At 41.4% G+C, this 17,312-nt stretch overlaps 3 protein-coding genes across 4 annotated transcripts; 2 read left to right on the top strand and 1 right to left on the bottom strand.

Moving 5' to 3' along the window:
* Positions 1–206: 206 nt before the first annotated feature.
* Positions 207–2,425, bottom strand: LOC148332776 (group XIIB secretory phospholipase A2-like protein). The gene is made up of 4 exons (XM_088302597.1): positions 2,117–2,425; positions 1,636–1,724; positions 1,191–1,356; positions 207–578 (listed from the first exon to the last, which is right to left on the bottom strand). Exons 1-4 carry the CDS (start codon positions 2,376–2,378, stop codon positions 460–462), a joined length of 636 nt encoding a protein of 211 aa, XP_088158723.1. The 5' UTR covers positions 2,379–2,425; the 3' UTR covers positions 207–459.
* Positions 2,426–3,106: 681 nt separating this feature from the next.
* On the top strand, positions 3,107–8,718 carry LOC148332775 (uncharacterized). 2 transcript variants are annotated; one of them, XM_088303761.1, is made up of 10 exons: positions 3,107–3,875; positions 3,982–4,063; positions 4,491–4,619; positions 4,685–4,850; positions 4,933–5,031; positions 5,142–5,257; positions 5,400–5,508; positions 6,496–6,659; positions 6,772–8,231; positions 8,304–8,718. In XM_088303761.1, the coding sequence occupies exons 1-10, from the start codon at positions 3,851–3,853 to the stop codon at positions 8,384–8,386; spliced, it is 2,433 nt and encodes an 810-aa protein (XP_088159887.1). In that variant the 5' UTR covers positions 3,107–3,850; the 3' UTR covers positions 8,387–8,718. The 2 variants fall into 2 exon arrangements, with proteins under 2 accessions (XP_088159887.1, XP_088159886.1); XM_088303760.1 differs by having other exon boundaries at positions 3,109–3,875; positions 4,491–4,850.
* Positions 8,719–9,047: 329 nt separating this feature from the next.
* On the top strand, positions 9,048–16,623 carry LOC148332774 (sodium channel and clathrin linker 1-like). Its single transcript, XM_088302869.1, has 16 exons — positions 9,048–9,409; positions 10,072–10,133; positions 10,238–10,373; positions 10,855–10,974; positions 11,618–11,683; positions 11,865–11,935; positions 12,065–12,155; positions 12,348–12,430; positions 12,564–12,735; positions 12,820–12,918; positions 14,204–14,343; positions 14,429–14,621; positions 14,858–15,054; positions 15,303–15,381; positions 16,132–16,227; positions 16,450–16,623. Exons 2-16 carry the CDS (start codon positions 10,105–10,107, stop codon positions 16,498–16,500), a joined length of 1,623 nt encoding a protein of 540 aa, XP_088158995.1. The 5' UTR covers positions 9,048–9,409; positions 10,072–10,104; the 3' UTR covers positions 16,501–16,623.
* Positions 16,624–17,312: the final 689 nt, after the last annotated feature.

The following is a 17,312-nucleotide window of genomic DNA, read 5'->3' as shown; positions in this document are numbered from 1 at the left end:
AGCTACACAGTTGGTCAGTTTATTTCTTTTACTTAATGTTTACTTCTGCTTCTTTAATTTGTTGGCAGATTCTAACAGCTGTGTTCAGAAGATATGAAATGCGCGTGCTCAGCCACCCAACAAACGGCTTTCAGCTCCTTAACTGGGCTGGGCTCAATTTCTGGTCATCAATCAGCAATCAGGCAAAAAATGCTTATTGCTGAACATTATTAAAAAGAAATACAAGTTAAATATATTTAACAGAAGTAATTTAGACAGCACCGGTATACAATTCACCGCAATGCAGTCCACATCAAAAAGGTATTGAAAGCAAAATGAATGTCATATCATGAGTGTTATCACCACCTAAAATGATAAATAAAAGCGATAAACATCATTGACGAGCAATACTTTGAAACAAGGACACGATTGCTACTCAAGACTGTTCTTGCAACACCATATTGTACTTTTTGATACGTGTTAGAGTTCATCTTTCTCTTCTCCTAGGCAGTAGCATGATGCTCGCTGGCTGTTCATGTAAGGTCTGCAGCCCAAAGTCCACACCGTGTTGAATAAAGTGTCTGCCACTGTTTCACATGCTGATGAGAGAAAGTGACAAAGAGAGACATTTTTTGTTGTTTTTAAACGTGTTTGCAAAACTAGTCATCTTTATTTTGTTAGGCAGTGGCGAATGATCCTCATGAATTGCAAAATTTGGACAGTTAAATTCAGTTCCACTCAAAACAGATATTGCTGATCAACTCATAGAAAGCATTTACAAGTTTCTTGATTTTTAAAAAGCAGCACACTTATCTGTTTGTGTGAGTTAAAAACAAACAAACTTGTCAGATTTTAAAGGGGAAGTCACCCTAAAGATGTTCTTTACATAACCATGTTGTATGCCCCCCAATTGTCGAAGGTTCCAACACGGTATTCTGATTCATATTGCGTTTGTGGGATATGAATGAGCAGCAAAATCCACCTAAAATGGGTGAGTTTTGCTGCTTAATTCAAACTCCACAAAAGCAATATTAATCAGAATACCGTGTTTGGACTTGTGGGGCTGTATAGAACATATTATTGGAAAGAACATTTCTGGGTTGGCATCCCCTTTAAGGAAGTCAGTTTCCTACGATACAAAAGAGTTGTGGAGAATTCAAGAAGGTGAGAATTGGGAATATGAGAAAATTGTATTTGGAGTGGATACCAACCTTCAACTTTGGACACAAAACCAAGACTCTTCTTGAGGTCGGTGCAGATGCTGTGAAGGCACCAGCGGAACTTGGAGTCACAGCGGTATTTGTTTGAGCCACATGTGTCATAACACATGTCCAGCTGATTGCAACACTTGGTCATGGCGGGGATGCCCATGTCCATCTGGGGCCAAAAAAAAAAAAGGTTGCTGTTACAACAAGCCATGGAGGAGTGCAAAACTTTGAATTTAAACTAAATACAATGACTTTAAAAAGCCAATCTGTTGGATTAATTACAAAGTCAAAATGTCTTGGAAACCAGTGGAGTTAAAAAGTTCTTCACATTAAATTAACTCATTGACGGCTAAAGACGTCAAAGATCCATTTTTTTACTCGGCTGGTAATGAATGAGTTAAGTCATTTTTCACTAATTGCTTTCAACTTGTGTAAAGCGCTTACTTACCCCTTCTGGCACAGGAAGCCCAAAGAAGTAAGAGCTGCAACCATCAGGCTCGGGCATCTGGTAGCCGGGACGTGGCTGAGGAGAATTACCTGAGCGGTTCACAACGCAACATCACGTAAAAAAAAATGTCATGGCGTCAAACATACGTTGAGAAATCAGATATCACCACTTGATGGTGAGGTCACAGTCCGTTTTGTGGCCCTCCCAGATAACAACATTGATAATTCAAAGGAATTTACAACATCAGGCCCAGTAAAAGAGTGTTCTACTTCTTTTTTTTTTAAAACATGACAAAAATAGGTTTTCCCCGTTTCTGTAAGTATTGTCTTTATCTGATCAGCATGACCAAATAACCTAAAACTATATGAAACAATGCAAATATTGAATGTTTTTCATTTGAAAACAGCAAAACTCTGACAATGCTGAAACACTCAAGCTATATTGTGTTAAATGTTTACTTGCTGGATTAAATCCACTTTACCATATCGGCAGCGGTATTGGCAGAGTCCGTCTCGTCCACCCATGAACTCCAGAATTGAGTCAAAGTAGCCGCTGGCAGCCTCGAAGCCGCCTCTCAGAGAGTTCAGGCCCCACTCGCCGTTCTCGTCCTCCGCGTCGTTGGATGCTGGAGATGGAGGTGATGCTGCCGCGGCAGGTTCCTCGGTTTCTTGAGGGACAGCACCGTGGAGGAACAGGAGCAGGAGGGGAGCAATGAGGGCCCAGCGGGTCATCCTGCAGCTCATACACTTCAGCACACATAAACTAAAAGCTCACGGGCTGGCGAGTGAAACTGCATGACCTGAACTTTGAGCATGCAGACGTCAGGGCAACCTCATGTGGAGGATCAAAGTCCAGATTTTGTCTTGTAGACTTTGTAATCACTCTTTGTGATTAATGGCACGCACTCGTACTGTACCCGTGTCTCAGTCTGATTTCATTAGATTTAGTCCCCTTAAATTTAGAGCAAACTTGTTCAGTTGCGGGTAACTTTTCTCAATTTGTCAAAAGTGTGCTCCAGATCCAGCAGTGTACAATAGAGACAAAATAATATACTGGATCTAATGGGCCAACGGGGTGAACACAAAAAGTAGAGTTGGCCGAATGCCAAAGTTATTTTTGGTTGATTTGGACTTAATTTGATTTTTTTTTTAAATTGACTGCTTGTCCATGCAGGGTCAAACAAGTTAACACTAGTATTATTTGCAACTTTCTAATAAACATGAATACAATGCTTTATCATATATTTAGCATTTGTTATAATACATGATGGAGTGATTGCGATTGATTTTTACACACAACTAGCATGATTTCGTTAAATCACACTTTAACAGTCTAATGGTGTTCGGATGCCCTCTGACTGTTTTACAGTCTTGTCCAGTTGATCGTATAAAGACTTCTCTGTGAAACAAACATTTTGTCATTTGTTAGCCAGTTCCTGTATTTGCTTAGCTGCATTATGGAATTGTTTCTCTTGGGGTTATTTCCAATATGCACCTCTACTCGTGTTTTGTGCTCTGACAGAGACACGTGATTGAGCTTAACATTGGCACTTGTAAAATATGTCATGTAAAAATGACATCAGTACTAAAATTCATCTTCCTGAAAGACGAGTAATTTAAGGGCCATCTTGGGATGAGACGTATGATGAATTAGAACGCCCTCTTTTGGAGCTCCGCTTGTTATTTCTTCCGTCGTAACATGGAGGCAAGTATTGTCATATTTCTTATGTCAGTTCTGTTTTCTGAAACGGTGACCGATTGCCACCAAAATTCAAATGCATATCACTTGTTCACTTCAACCTGTGAACATATAAAAGCATCTTTTTCTTATAGTATTTCCCGAAAATTTACGCATGTCAAAATTATTGGTTCCGATTGAATGTGTGATGCATGAACGCGCAAAACCGACTCCTAATCGGAACAATATTGTTAGTGTCCATGAAAACAGTGCATCCTACTATTGTTCTAAAATAAACGTTGATAGGGTTAAATATTTTTTCCATGTTAATTCATATTTAAAGAGCATGGAAAATTTTCGAGGAACCGCGAACGCAGCAGAGCTTTGTGACGCACAATTTACGGGACGAGACCAAATTGGAATTGTACTTTGACGTTTGACTAACTATACTAGTTTGATTTAAAAAATGCTGGGTTTCATGTCATAATGTCTTTTACGAGCCTGTTTGCGAGTCTCTCTCAAAGCGGTGGGAACATTAATGATCAGCCGTCTTTTGCAGACAGGTAGGTAGTAGCGGCAACTTTTGTAATTAAGGATGCACTTTAATACCATACTATTGTCTTTAAGTCTCGCTAATGCTACTCCCGTCTCATCTTATTTTTTCCTTAGGGGCGACACTGGCAATGTTCAAAGACGTAATAGAGGTCAAAAGAGGGCGAGCAGTGGCGAGCCACATGGTGCCCTTAAAAAGGTATGTCATACAGCTAGCTTTTAACTAACTTTTAACATTAGCACTTAAACGCAACGTTTACGTGCTCAAGTCTTTTGCCATTAACGCTATAAAAATACTTTGGTAGTCCTAACTGGCCGAGGACAGCAAGTACGGTTAATATGATTTCAGGTCAGACATTGAGGAAAAAAAGTATTTTTATATTGTGAATGTAAACTTCTGACTTTAATTGTATCCCATCTTTGAGTTAAATGGAAAAGTCCATCTTAGCACAGAGTTGGTAAATTTGGGGGTAAACTGCGACGAGATCATGTTTACAGTATATTTACTTAGGAGTTTTTTTGGATTGGGTTTGCTGTGAGAATTTTCCAATTTGTAAGGTGATAACCCTCACTGCACTGTTGGCTTTTCAGAATTTAAACAAATGATTTGTCTGTTTTTTTCACAGAGGCAATGTCACCAGACCCAGCCAAGCAGAACTGATTTTGATCAATTTTCCCAAGAAGATAATTCCAAAACTCTCGACTTTCTTGGGCAGATCACTGACCATGAGAAGAAAAGGGCTGGCTTCACCAAGGTCGAAACACATAACTCTGCCAATAAGGTCCGTAACAGTGACCAAAAATGTCAAACAAACTGCAGTGTGAACCGGCAACAGCCGAGAAAACCGACCAAGCACCAGAAAGGTCAACAACAGGTGCAAGGACAACGTCCAAATCAAGGGGGGAGCCGTCAGACAAAAGAATCTCGGAAACCTGGAGGCAGAACAGAACCCAGATATCGTGTGCAGGACAGAAATAAGACTCAGGTGAGATTTGTAATTTGTATTTGCTTTATTAGTTCACTTCAAATTCCACTGGCATACTTCTTATAATTATATCTCTTTTTAGACCGTGAAATATTTCTCAGCCCAGTTCAAGGAGCAGAACGCCGTGCTGGTGAATGAGCAAATTATCTGCCGACATTTTCTTCATGGGAAGTGCATTAAGGTGGGTGACGTTTTTGTGTGTGTGAACTGAAAACTTATATTCACAAAAGAAAAATATTTAAATACACAATGTATTGAAAAGTAGCTGCTTTCCCCTTCCTCTTGCCGCAGGGGGACAGTTGTCAAATGCATCACATTGAAGCGCGTAACGATCTCATCAAAGAGAATTGCAAGTATTACCAACAAGGAGCCTGCATGAAAGGGGACCGATGCCCGTTTATGCACAATATCCTTTGCTGTAGCCAAAATAATGTCATTGAGGACTCCGCTACAGGTAAAAACTGTTCATCAACACATAGCACGGGCTAGGCAACCAGTGTTTGGTTTGCTTCAATTCCATTTCAGATCATTCCTTAACGGCTGTGCACAGTCATTCCCTTGCAAATTTTTCCATAAAAAAGGAAAGTGCTCTAAAGGAGATGACTGTAGATTTTCTCATGAGCCACTTAATGACATCACCACGAAATTGTTGAATGAGGTGTGTATACAAAGTTTTCTTGTTCACATTGTGTGTACATTTAATGACAGGTTTGCACCAAAAAGTATGTTAGCCATTTGGAATGACCTGGATTGTCCCTAAATTTGTCATAAATTTTGATTGGATCCTTTTCACAAGTCACAACAATAGACAGTCTGCCTTAGGGGCTTCAAGATGATTCATTTCCTCGACTACGCCATCGTGTGGACAGAAATATATAACATGCTTGGTGCACGCAATAAAATGGTGGCGTGTAAATCATGCTCTGAATACAAAAAAAATATCTATTTGAAGAGTGTTTTAACCTGAATTATTCTGTGTTACTTTGTCTGTTTGTGCTTATGCAACAAGTGAAAATCTGAAATAAGGAGGAAAAATAAAGTGCTTATTCATTTTTATTTAGAAACAATATTTCAAAACTACACTCAAACCTAGCAAATCATTTCCTGAATCAATCACGTGGTACACCCGCTTCAAACGTCACCACGTACGTCACCAACACGCGCATCGACTCGCCGTTCATGTATGAAACGGGGAATCTTGCTCAAAGTTCTGATGTCCGCCATTGCATAGTAAAACTATTCAGCACTGCTGCTGCTCCCCCTTAGCGTGGTCGACCTGTAAAAATAATGTGGCAAGGGGGTGAAAAAAATTTAAAGACCTCCAGAATTCGTTGGCACGTTAACGTCTCCAACTTACAAGAATTTGAATTTTGACGACACCAAGGAAGCCACTTCTTCCCTCAAAAACAGTGAATATATGAATTGAGCAACTTTATACTTGGTCCACCCGCACTTTGATGTTAACATGCTGTTTTCAGTAAAAACATTTCAACATAATTGTTTGCAAGCTATCGCTGAAAGAAAATGGTGTCCATTGTTGTGACTTAGATGATCAGATCACATTTTGTGACCAATTTCATTCCAAAGTGTGTGCAACTGTATGTTACAGTCCGTTCCAAACTGCTGCATGTTTCTTTCTCTAAAGGTGATAGAGTTAGACATGCAGTTTGCGAAGAAAAATGAGCAGTCTTCAGTTCAGCCCGTGACAGTCGATGAGCCAGCAGTCACACAAGTTTCCAATCTTTCCAATCTTCCTGATGTCCCTCAAGAAGCAAAAAAGGGGTCTGATGAACTTGTACAGCCCTTCAAGTATGTGTTCACGCAAGTACTACAACTCTTATCAATATGTCGAATTTAATCTTTCAAAATTCTGCGGGTGGATCCGTTGTAAAAAGAACTACTCTTCTATTTTTTTTTTCAGGTTGAACTTTTATAACAGTGCGGAACCAAATGCAATTCAAAAAGAAACGTGTCGGGTTGAAGAAGTGGAGGAAATCAATCAAGAAGATACGCCGGCATGTGAAGCAGTTTGCCAGTCGCCGTCAGCTCACCTCTGTCCCGAGACGCCAGTTTTATATTCCGTTCAAGCAGTGTTGGGACTTCAGTCGTCCGGCGTCTCCAAAACTCCCTTCAGTCAAAATTCAACCACCTCCTCTGGTTGTAGCGGCTTAGCAAACCAATGCGAAGTCCCTTACGCAGTTGATGTCGTCCTCAGGGCATCTAAATCCGCAGTGCTGGCTCCTTCACCTACCACTGCTGCACCATTGCTGGAGGTCGCAGACGAGTGGAGTTCAGCAAGGCCAAATAAAGCAGCAGATTCATTCCGGACACAAAATGAAGATTGCCAAATGCTGAGAAAGACGACCGCTTCCCAAGTGGCCCGAGACGGTCATTGCGACCATACGCCAGTGCCTACTCCGACTTTAAAAGTAGAGAAGTCCGCAGAAAACATGATAACACGACCCACGAGACATAAGAGCTCCCTTGATTGTCTTCGAAAAGAAGAAGAGCAGCATCTAACAAGAGACATGACGCCCTCGGGAAACGGCGCTCAACAGCTGAACTCCTACAAGGGGGGCTTCCAAAGCCTTTTTTCAAGCCCCCCTCATCTGATAACTACTCCAAAACGCCCCCCACCCGTCGAGCCCCATCAGTTGCGGCCGACAAAAGATTTCCAGCCTTTTAGTGCGGTCCCTCAGAGTTCCACACCGTTCAAAGAAAGCGCTTCTGTTCCTGCTGCGCTAGTCGACCCGTCCTCGGAAACCGCCGCTTGTGGGAAACCCAACAATCACCTTCCTCTGCAGTGCCTCTATACCAAAAACGCAAAATCTGCTCTCACTTCTGGGGCTCCACAGGCGTATCGTTCTAGTGGAACAACAACACAGCATCAACGTCTTAGCCTGTCGGCGCCTGAATGTAGTAAAACAATCAGAACGCCATTTAAAAGCCTTTTTGCCAGCAGTGTTCTCGACGCTCAGCGTTCAACGACCTTATCAACTTCCCGTCACTTTAGTCAATCTGTCCCCGCTGAGTCATCTAACATCAAATGCCAAAATTCTTCCATTAAAAAGACTGCTGAACCGGACCATGCTCGCGCAAGTCCGTGCAAACTTTTTGCCACCCCTCTCGCTCTCCTCTCTCCACCACGCGTGCCTCAAACTAATCATTCTGACCCGCAGGGGGAGGCAGCAGCTCTTTTGTCAGACGCCACCCTAAGTAAAACTTCTTTCCCCCACCGAGTCCCACAAGCAGCATCCTCCACAGAAAATGACAGATTAGTTGATCCAAAGCAGCAGGAAAATCGAGAAAGCGCTCACAGGGAGACACCTTCCAGAAAGCCGGCAACACATCAGCAGCTTCCTGCCACGCCTTCTCATGTTGGTAAGGAGACCGAACTCGAGGCTTGTGAACACATTACGATTTGTAATACAAGTTGTCTTTTTCATTTTGTAGCGTCTTCATCAGCAGCCACTTCAAATTCGGTCCTGAAAACACTCTTCCTGTCCCTGAGCCCGTATCAGAAAGACAGCCAGTAACGGAATGGTATTCAATTCCTTATATGTGACCTATAATGTGCAAAAGGCTTCTGTGAAGGCCATGGAGGGACTTATCACTGTTACTTTACTTTTTTTTGTTGTTGTTTTCTTAAGCCCTCAAGAAATGTCTTGGAAATTGTACCACTATTCGATCAGCTCAACGTTACTCCGGGTTCATCACGACCGAGTGACTGCTAAACGCATTTCCAGTTGTGAATTGGTTTCACAATTACATACTTGTATATTTACATAATTATACATTATTGAAACATTTATTTTAAAATGAAGTGTACAGATACATGTGTTTACATTAAATGTGGAAAAGCTGTGAATGATGATACTATGGCCTCCTTTTTTTTTTTTTTTTTTTTTTTACATCACATCAAGCTAACATGTTAGCAATGGTGTTAGCTTTACATCCACTCCGCAATCACAATACCACTTATATTAGAAGTTTTAAAGAGTTGGAACTTATCGCAGCTGACCTCAACCGAAAGGTGGGCTGACTATCACATATTGTAGAATTAGCATTCATTGAAGAAGTCAACAAACGAAGTAACATCGTGCGCGCTCCCGCGACAGGGGAGACAGATTTCTTCGGGGGTAAGTACTTTGGCACGACACCGGCAATCGATTCCTGTCTTCGCCTTTAAACGCTATATGGCGACGTGACTTTATTTTACAGCTGGATGTGCCTCAACGATGACCTAATGAGCAGTGCCAAGTCATGACGTAATTTTAAACGTTTTGATTTATAGAGCGACATGTAGCGTTGAGAGAGAGAGAGGGAGAGGGAGGTAGAAGTTAAGTGCAACTCGGATTCTGAGTCATATTTTGAAACCCGATTGGGAATCGTCATACCTTTTTTTATTGACGTGTTCAAGGTGAACTACCTCTGTTGACTACAAACTAGCAGTATTTAAAAGAAAGATTAAACTGGATATCTCACAATTGTCAACGTGAAAACGAAACGCGCAGACTGATCGAAAGTCAATTTCCTGTTTCCTGCCTGTCCGTTTAAAGGTCTGATTCAACGATTTTTTTTAATTTTTCTGACATTTAAGCATCGGATTGTGTTTATCGAGTCAATTAACATTGTCAAGATGTTGTTGAATTAGTTCTTACAGGTGCATTGTGATTTGATAGACTATTATGTGGCAAGTAGGAACCTGCCATCTGTAATTGAACAAAACATTTTTTGAAAAACGGAGCATTTAGTCATAATTGTTTTCAAGAAAAGCAGACACTAAAGCATCATATGCTGTAGTTTGATCCGTTCAGCTCAAGCATGAATGGTAATACACCTTTTACGAAAAGCATGTTCAGGTCATGGACATACTCAGGAACCTAAAAAAAATATTGCTGCAGCTGGATAAATGAATTATTTAATAAAAAACTTCCATCTTATTTTAATGCTCGTTCAATTATATTGTTGCTGTAATTAATTGAACACGGTTGCAAGTCTAGCATTTTAATTTGGTTTTCCTGTAGTTATGCCATTTTAGTTGTTTGGTCTTTGCTTCATTTAGATTTTCTTCCTGCTCTTCCTTATTGGTTGGAACCGTAATGAATTAACATGTTTCAATATCACAGGTTCACAATATGAATATAATGGCTGTGGAACAAAATATATCACAACACTGTTGTCCATAACTAACCAGAATGAATAAATGATTAATTTCTAGTGAAAAGCGCTGAAAACAGATGCCAAAGTCAAGATGGAGAGCGATGTTCAGGAGAATGAAAGGTACAAAAGCTTTACTGTCAAAACATGTTTGTTTTATTTATGGTGGTGGTGACTTATGTAGAAATGTGTTGTTTGTGTTGCTTCATAAAATAATTCAATGACAGGCTCCATATGAAAGAGTCAGTAGGCAATGAGCCTCAATTTCCCCCAAAGACTTCAGATCCAGAAGTGGGGTGCAACAAAACGGAGGCGGAAGAACTCCTTAAGAACTATGAATCGCTAGTACAGCTGCTTAAACAGGTCAGTACACATGACTTACTAAATATGTATCTTTACAAAATTGATAAGAATAAAACATTTGGTTTATTTACGGTGTTCAATATGTCATTCTGCAATCACTGGCCACAGTAGAGACACAACTTGCACAATTCAGTGTTGATCTACAACTAGAAGATTAAAAATGAGCTGTATCCAACTGGATAGCCTCTATTTATGATTATTTTGGTATGTGGCATCCTCATGGCCACCTACGCTATAATTTGTGGAAACAATTTATTCACAAATAATGCCTATAAGACAACTGGTCTCTGTCAATGAAATCATCTTTGCATTTTATTATTTCCAGTGCAGTGTTTTGACAGTCAGTGTCTTTTTAAAAAAAAAAATATTTATTTTTTTTATTATCAAGTTCATTATACCGCCTTAATTTTTGGAAGTGGTATTTTTTTCAGTGTGTTTTGCTTTCACCTATGTCTGTGTTATCTGTTCTGTATTTGAATAGGAGCGCTTGCATGCCATGGAAATGTGGCAGAAAGCACCACAAGAGCTCCAACTCCAGGAGCCCTACCACACGGCTTTCACTGACGGACAGCAGACGGACGCCATGACAAAGAAGCTCAAGGTTTAGCGTTATGTTTAACTCCATGAGCATATATGCCATACATCTATAATCAAAGATAAGGCCAAGTGGTGCAATGACCATCAAGATCCATATGCTATAGTCTTGCTTTGTGTGTGCGTGCCAATGTGTAGATGCACACACACGTGTGTGTGTGTGTGTGTGTAAGGTCCTACATCGACGTCCAAAAAAGCAATTGCCTTCTTTCTGTTTTAGGATTTTATATGTAGTATCTACATATATCGCTTATTGTTGCTGGTCGTGTAGTCTCGGGCTGCATGTGTTCTGCCGGCAGTTTACTGAGGGAACCATGAATGCCAACATGGACCATGACATACTAGAAACCTTCCCTTCACCAACTAGGACGCCGGGCAGTATTTTAAGACCTCCAAGACAAACACTGACGTGTTAAAGAAGCTGAGGGTAAAGTTAATGGGCTGAACAAGCATGTCCACAGACCTAAACCCTACTGAGCATCTGTGGGGCGACCTCAAATAGAAGGCGGAGGAGCACCAATTGTTCATTATATTTTATTTTATTTTATTTCATATACCAGCTCTGTGATGACATTGTGTAGAAGTAGAAAAAAAGCGCAAATGCCTTTGAGAACTTGAATTGAAAGCAACAATTTCTCCTTTTGTCATAGAATCAGCTTGTTCAATTCACACGGCAGACATGTGAACTCAAAGCGATCAATCAAGAAATGCAAGTGGTAAGAAATTGGCAAAAGTTGTAGTGCATCGTTTGACTTTGTAGACAATGAGTGGCAAACCGTGGCTTCTTTGAATCGACTCTCGACTCTCCAATTAATAATCCAACCACAATTCCTACAAGAATAATTTGCCAGAACATTTCCGTTACACTGGGTGGAATCATCTTCTTGTCCCATGCAGACCAACAAACGTCTCCAAATGACAGAGAAAGAGCAGCAGGAAGCGATAGAGGAGCTAGAGCGCCAACTCAGGTCGCTGCCGCCTCAGAAAAATCACGAACAAAGCACCGCTTCAAAACTTGTCAATTCGAATGCAGACCAACCGAACGTTCACATTCACAAAATCGAGGTGGTGCTAAAGTGCTGTGTGTCTTGTTGCAGAAAATCTAATTCTGATTTGAGAACTGCCCAGGACAAAATGGATGAAATGACGGAACAACTGGAATGTCTTGAGCGCCATTTAAAAAGAAAGGTGACTAATGTGCGTTGTTCTTATCGGACGGGAAATGTACTTTGTTTGCATTCCAAGAAAATTGATCATTTCTGGCCGCATTATTGTATTCCAATGTTTTACCTTTCGGGTGAATTGTTATTTGCAATTATTATATTCTCCATTGTAGTTCATCAACGTGTATAAATTTCTGACTTTTTATTGAACATTTAGGAGGGGGACGAAACGGATGCGCAGGGTCGTGAGGTAAAAGAACTCCAACAGCTGCAGTCCGTCTTCAGACAGCAAGACGCGATGTGAGCATGTGACAAACATGCCTCGCTTGCAAACCTCTCAGACCAGTTTCTCTCTTCTGCATTAAATAATCACAAAACAGACAAATTTAGTGGTTAGTTTTAACACAGGTTCCTTGTTTTTATACCTGCATAGACTAAAATCTGGCTCAGAGAATGCTTTGGAGGAACAAGCAGCCTTGGACACGAAGATCGGTCCCGTCCTGGACCTTTGTGCTCCCCTGAAGCAGGACACATATGATGTTGTGAACAAAGTCCACAAGTGTGTGCATGTGGCTGAGGCTTTGGTGGTCCCGAAACATGATGTGGTTAAGTTCTGTCTTTGTCTCCAACATGTCTTTTTATAATTTTTGCTTTTTTTAAGCAACGTGTTGTTTTATTTTCCCTCTCAGGGCCTCGTAAGAGAGAAGCAGAAGACAGTGAATCTGGAGAACAAAGATAAAGCCATCCAGCAGTTAATTCAGGAAGCAGCTGTCCGCACCAGGAAGGAGGTACACGTGGATGAAATTGTGCAGTATTACGTAAAAAAAAAGGGGGGGCACGTGTAACCCTGGGAAACAAGCCTTTTTTTCCATCGTACTCCAATAAAGTGCAATTGCACATCCACTCCAGTAGTTGGCAGTGGCGCTGTCTTTGCCTATTGTGTGCAGCAAGTATTGACTCTACGGTGTAGGTTTGTTTTGCAACGAAAATGCTATTTATAGTTGTGGCGGAGAGTGGGTGGTGGGGGGGGGGGGGCGCAAATTATTTTCTTCTTGCTGGAGAGGACATAACAGAAAATAATTGAGAAGCACTGATTTATAATAAAACTGGGTTGGTTTCTCCAACGTAACATTTTGTTTCGCAACCTTTTGAGGGAATCTTCTTATTTTTGTAACTGTCAATGCAACTTCTGCATCGGTCGACAGCCAAGACTGCATGTTTCCGCTCGTTCCAAGATTTGGCTCAGGGCCTTAGACCAGCGGTGTCCAACTTGGGTCCTCGAGGGCCGGGTCACGATGGGCTGCACAAATGGCAGTTGACACATGTCAAGATGTTGATTCATTCACTATCAGCCGAGTGGGGATAGAAAAAGTATATTGGACGTTTTTAGCTGTCAATTGACAGTAAATCGTCTTAATTGTATGAAGCCCGTCGTGTATGTTTGGAGGGAGGGGGCGGTTCTTCTTTATATGTTGTGTTTTAGATGTTTTTATTGCACAGCACTTTTAGTTGCATTTTCATATCGGGAAATTGCAACATTAATAAAAATTGATTGATTGATATTGAGCATTTGCAGAAGGACCTGAAATATGGTGTCAGCAGAAGGCACTTTTCAAAGCTCAATCAGTTGGCCACAATGGGAGAAATTATTTGATTGCAGGCATTGTCTTGTCAGGCCACAGTAATCTGACAGCGAACTATGACTTGTTTATTTACCAGGTAGATAATGTGCGAGAGCAGTGCAACGTTGAACTCCATCAAATAGTAGAGGAGCTGTCCCATTTGCAAATGGTAAAACCATTCGAGATCCTTCTCGCTCACGACTCATCTGGTGTTCCACTCGGTGTGGAAACTTTAGACTGGTGTGTCCTTATTTTCTTGTAACTCGCTCCACCAGGATTGCGCAATCAAAGAGTCTCAGATTGAGAGGTGCAAGCATGAGAAAAAAGCACTTGAGAAGGAACTGGACAAGGTGCTTCCCATGAAACGGAAGTTGGAAGATTTAAAAACAAAAAAAAAAACTGTTTCGCGCTTGAGCTCAGGCAAGTTGTAACATTTTCCTGTTTGTTTCAGGTGACAAAGTACCGCTCAGAACAAGACCTTGAAAAGTTCAACACCCTTCACCAGAAGTGCCTAAATGCAGAGAGGCTACGGGACGACATGAGCGTCACTCTGCAAAGCGCTCAAAGCAAAGTGAAAAAGTTTCAAACTGAGTGAGTGTCCGTTTGATTTTTTCCTTCAAGCTACACAACGCCAAGCTCGCCACACGCAGCGGTTGTCCTTTTCTCCCATCTACAGCAGCAATGAGGAGCTGTCGCAGAGCCAGGAGGAAATTAATCGTCTGCAGAGCAGCTTGGCTGCAGCCCAGAAGGACTATGACCTGATCAGTGAGGAGCGACTGCAGCTCCAACAGGAGAATTTGCAGCTCCGTAGGGAGATGGATGAGATGCAGAGACGAACCTTGCTCATCCAAAATAAGACCAAAAATCAGGTAAGTTCACGTTTTGAAGGAACGACAAAAAACAGCACAATCAAGTGGCACCTGACAAATAGGTTCACCCTGTAAGTTGAGCAGAGAATTTCTCCACTTTTTAGCGGGGTACAAATCCAAATTGTTGCCACGTTGCCCCCACCCGCATTTCCCAACAATTAGTACAAGAAAAGCTATTGCAACGTTTTTTTCTGTTTGAATAGAAGAAACCTTCTCCTTCTGCTGTTCATTCGCAGTTATTGCAGATGGAGCAAGAGTGCAAGTTGAAGGAGCAGACGCTAAACGCGCAAATGATGGTGCTGGAGGAGAGGAGCCGCAACTTCAACGCGGAGCGGATGCACCTCCTCTCAGCACAGCAGAAAAATATTCAACGCTCCAAGGATGAGGCAACAACCATGACCAAGGCCTTTGAAGCCAGAATTCAACATCTCACGTAAGAACTGACGTGGCTTGAAGGAATCATTTATTGGTTTGATTCCAGAAGGGTGCCACTTGGATGACTCCACGCAAGCTTCATTTCAATGTGATCTTAGCGATTGTGTTTGTGAATGAGTGACGCCATTCGCCACCTATTGAGCCTATCACGCGTGGAACAGATTTGTTCCACATTACTGACAAACTCAAGCACAAAATGAATGTCGAAAGTTTTGTTTCCTGTAATTGTGTCATGCTACATTTTAGGACCGAGATGAATCAGCACAAACAGTGGTTACACGAGCTCGAACTTCAGCTCAAAAATGACCAAGAAACTATGACTGAGGTTTGTACAACACACGCCTAAAAGCTCTCATCCGCAATGGACTCTTCCACGTTCTGTGTAAGGTGGCAGATCTGCAGGTGATCTATAGCGCCAAATCATAAACGCGTCTATCTTGTGTCTGATGCTGACTCGGGCGAGACAGCCGTGTTGACATTATTGACATTGTGGCCCACAAACAAATCGGCCGGCATTTCTTGAATAGTAGCCTGTACATACGTTTTGTTGAAAGATAGCTGTGTGTGTTCCAAATTAATTAGGAACTAGGGCCGACAAAAAGAAAAAAAAAAGCTCGAGTCGGCCTTGAATGGACCGGCCGTTTGGGATTTTCCTGAAATTACTGATTGCCGTCACGCTCGTGTATTCTCTTAATGAAAGAAAAACCCGCAGTGCTCACAGAACTTGAATCTGACAAAAGTTATGATAAGTTCAACTTTAATGACAACGAACCAATGAAAATGAGAAATTGCTTTTCAATCGTAATTCAACAGAATTATTAAAAAAAAAACAAAACTCATGAAACCGGCTCCTTCATCTCAGAGTAATATTTTGTTGCACACCTTTTGAGCAATCATTGCAACTTGCAACTTGGAACTTTCCAATTGACTTGTGCAAGTATTTTGACTTATTGTTTTGGAGCAAACTGCTCCAGTTGTCTGAGGATTGTCGAGTGCCAACCGCCAACTCTGAATAGCCGTTCCTAGTTCAATAATATATTGGACCTGTAGCTCTTCTACTTCTATGTGTGCGCAGTTTGAGAGTCAGCTCGCAGAGTATCAAGAGATGTCACTTTGCCTCCAGAAGCGATTGACCCATGCTGAGGAAAGAGCTGCGACTGCTACGCAACAGGTACGACATCCACAGTGTGACATCTGGAGGACAAATACGGCAGACTGCGCGTCCGCTGTATTTGATGTCCTTCAGCATCTTGTCAAATTTTTTTTAATCACTCCAACATATATGAAGGGTTTGAAATGAAATGCATGAGGCCGCCTACACTGCTGCCCCAAATGAGTGTGGAACGATATCCATCTGAATGGATCTTGATGCCAATTATTATTTTCTCCACAGCTGTCGGTTTTGACATCGCAGCAATTGAACAACTTTGAGGCTGCAGAATGAAGATTTTGACTGCTCTGGCTTTTTCACATTTTTATTATGTGCTTGCCTTTTTCTTACTTCTCTGTTGTAAAACTGGAATTTTCCCAACTGAACACACACGTTCAGAATAATGTAATTGTCCATGAAAACATACAGCGATTTTATGAATGACAAATGTGTTAATTTGTCATTATTCCACATAAACTTTTAGACATCAATCCATCCGGTATTCTGCACTCAGCAAAGTCAATTCTGCAGAGGCAGTGGACACGCACAATATAGCTGTTGCTTCTTTCTCACATAGCCAAGCTCCTCACACATCTCGAAAACGGAGTCCAGACATGCGAAAGACAAAAAGTAACCGGCTGAATTTGCAACCTCGCGCTTCAAAGAGCAGGAGACCATGGATGAGTTTGAAAGATACGTTCAAACCGGCATCATCAAATGAAATACCAAAGTTGCCAACGGGACTAATGTCCAGGCACTTCTTGAGTTACAAGGTACTAGACCTTACTCGACCTGCGCCGTTTTGACTTGATCACATCGGAATCTCCTCCATAATTTTTGGTTTACCAGGCAAATGGGACCCAGATCGTTTTTTTGTTTGTTTGTTTTTTTTTGCCTGCATTCCACCTGCATCTGATTTTTATTTTTTCAAGACGGTCTTAATGGCTAAATTCCAATTATTAGAAAATCCAACCTATGGATAAATATACATTTCTTGCAATGTAACCGCAGTCTGAATGGCCGGCCGGGTAGGTCGAATATATGCGACCGATGCGTCATGATGCGCTCGAGACAAAGAATGCTTCAGAGGAATAATAACTGTTTGC

The sequence above is a fragment of the Idiotropiscis lumnitzeri genome, chromosome 8, assembly GCF_059441095.1.
Source record: "Idiotropiscis lumnitzeri isolate Australia: NSW breed Sydney's pygmy pipehorse chromosome 8, RoL_Ilum_1.0, whole genome shotgun sequence".
NCBI classification, from domain to species: domain Eukaryota; kingdom Metazoa; phylum Chordata; class Actinopteri; order Syngnathiformes; family Syngnathidae; genus Idiotropiscis; species Idiotropiscis lumnitzeri.
This window is presented reverse-complemented; position numbering and strand designations above follow the sequence as displayed.

Coding starts and splice junctions, on each gene's coding strand:
- LOC148332776 (XM_088302597.1), bottom strand. CDS start 2,378: ATGAGCTGCAGGATGACCCGCTGGGCCCTCATTGCTCCCCTCCTGCTC. Junction 1,725..2,116: donor CCAATACCGCTGCCGATATG/GTAAAGTGGATT, acceptor TGAACCGCTCAG/GTAATTCTCCTCAGCCACGT. Junction 579..1,190: donor TTTTGTGTCCAAAGTTGAAG/GTTGGTATCCAC, acceptor TTCTCTCATCAG/CATGTGAAACAGTGGCAGAC.
- LOC148332775 (XM_088303760.1), top strand. CDS start 3,799: ATGTCTTTTACGAGCCTGTTTGCGAGTCTCTCTCAAAGCGGTGGGAAC. Junction 4,851..4,932: donor AGGACAGAAATAAGACTCAG/GTGAGATTTGTA, acceptor ATCTCTTTTTAG/ACCGTGAAATATTTCTCAGC. Junction 5,509..6,495: donor CCACGAAATTGTTGAATGAG/GTGTGTATACAA, acceptor CTTTCTCTAAAG/GTGATAGAGTTAGACATGCA.
- LOC148332774 (XM_088302869.1), top strand. CDS start 10,105: ATGGAGAGCGATGTTCAGGAGAATGAAAG. Junction 10,975..11,617: donor CCATGACAAAGAAGCTCAAG/GTTTAGCGTTAT, acceptor CTTTTGTCATAG/AATCAGCTTGTTCAATTCAC. Junction 11,936..12,064: donor GAGCTAGAGCGCCAACTCAG/GTCGCTGCCGCC, acceptor GTCTTGTTGCAG/AAAATCTAATTCTGATTTGA.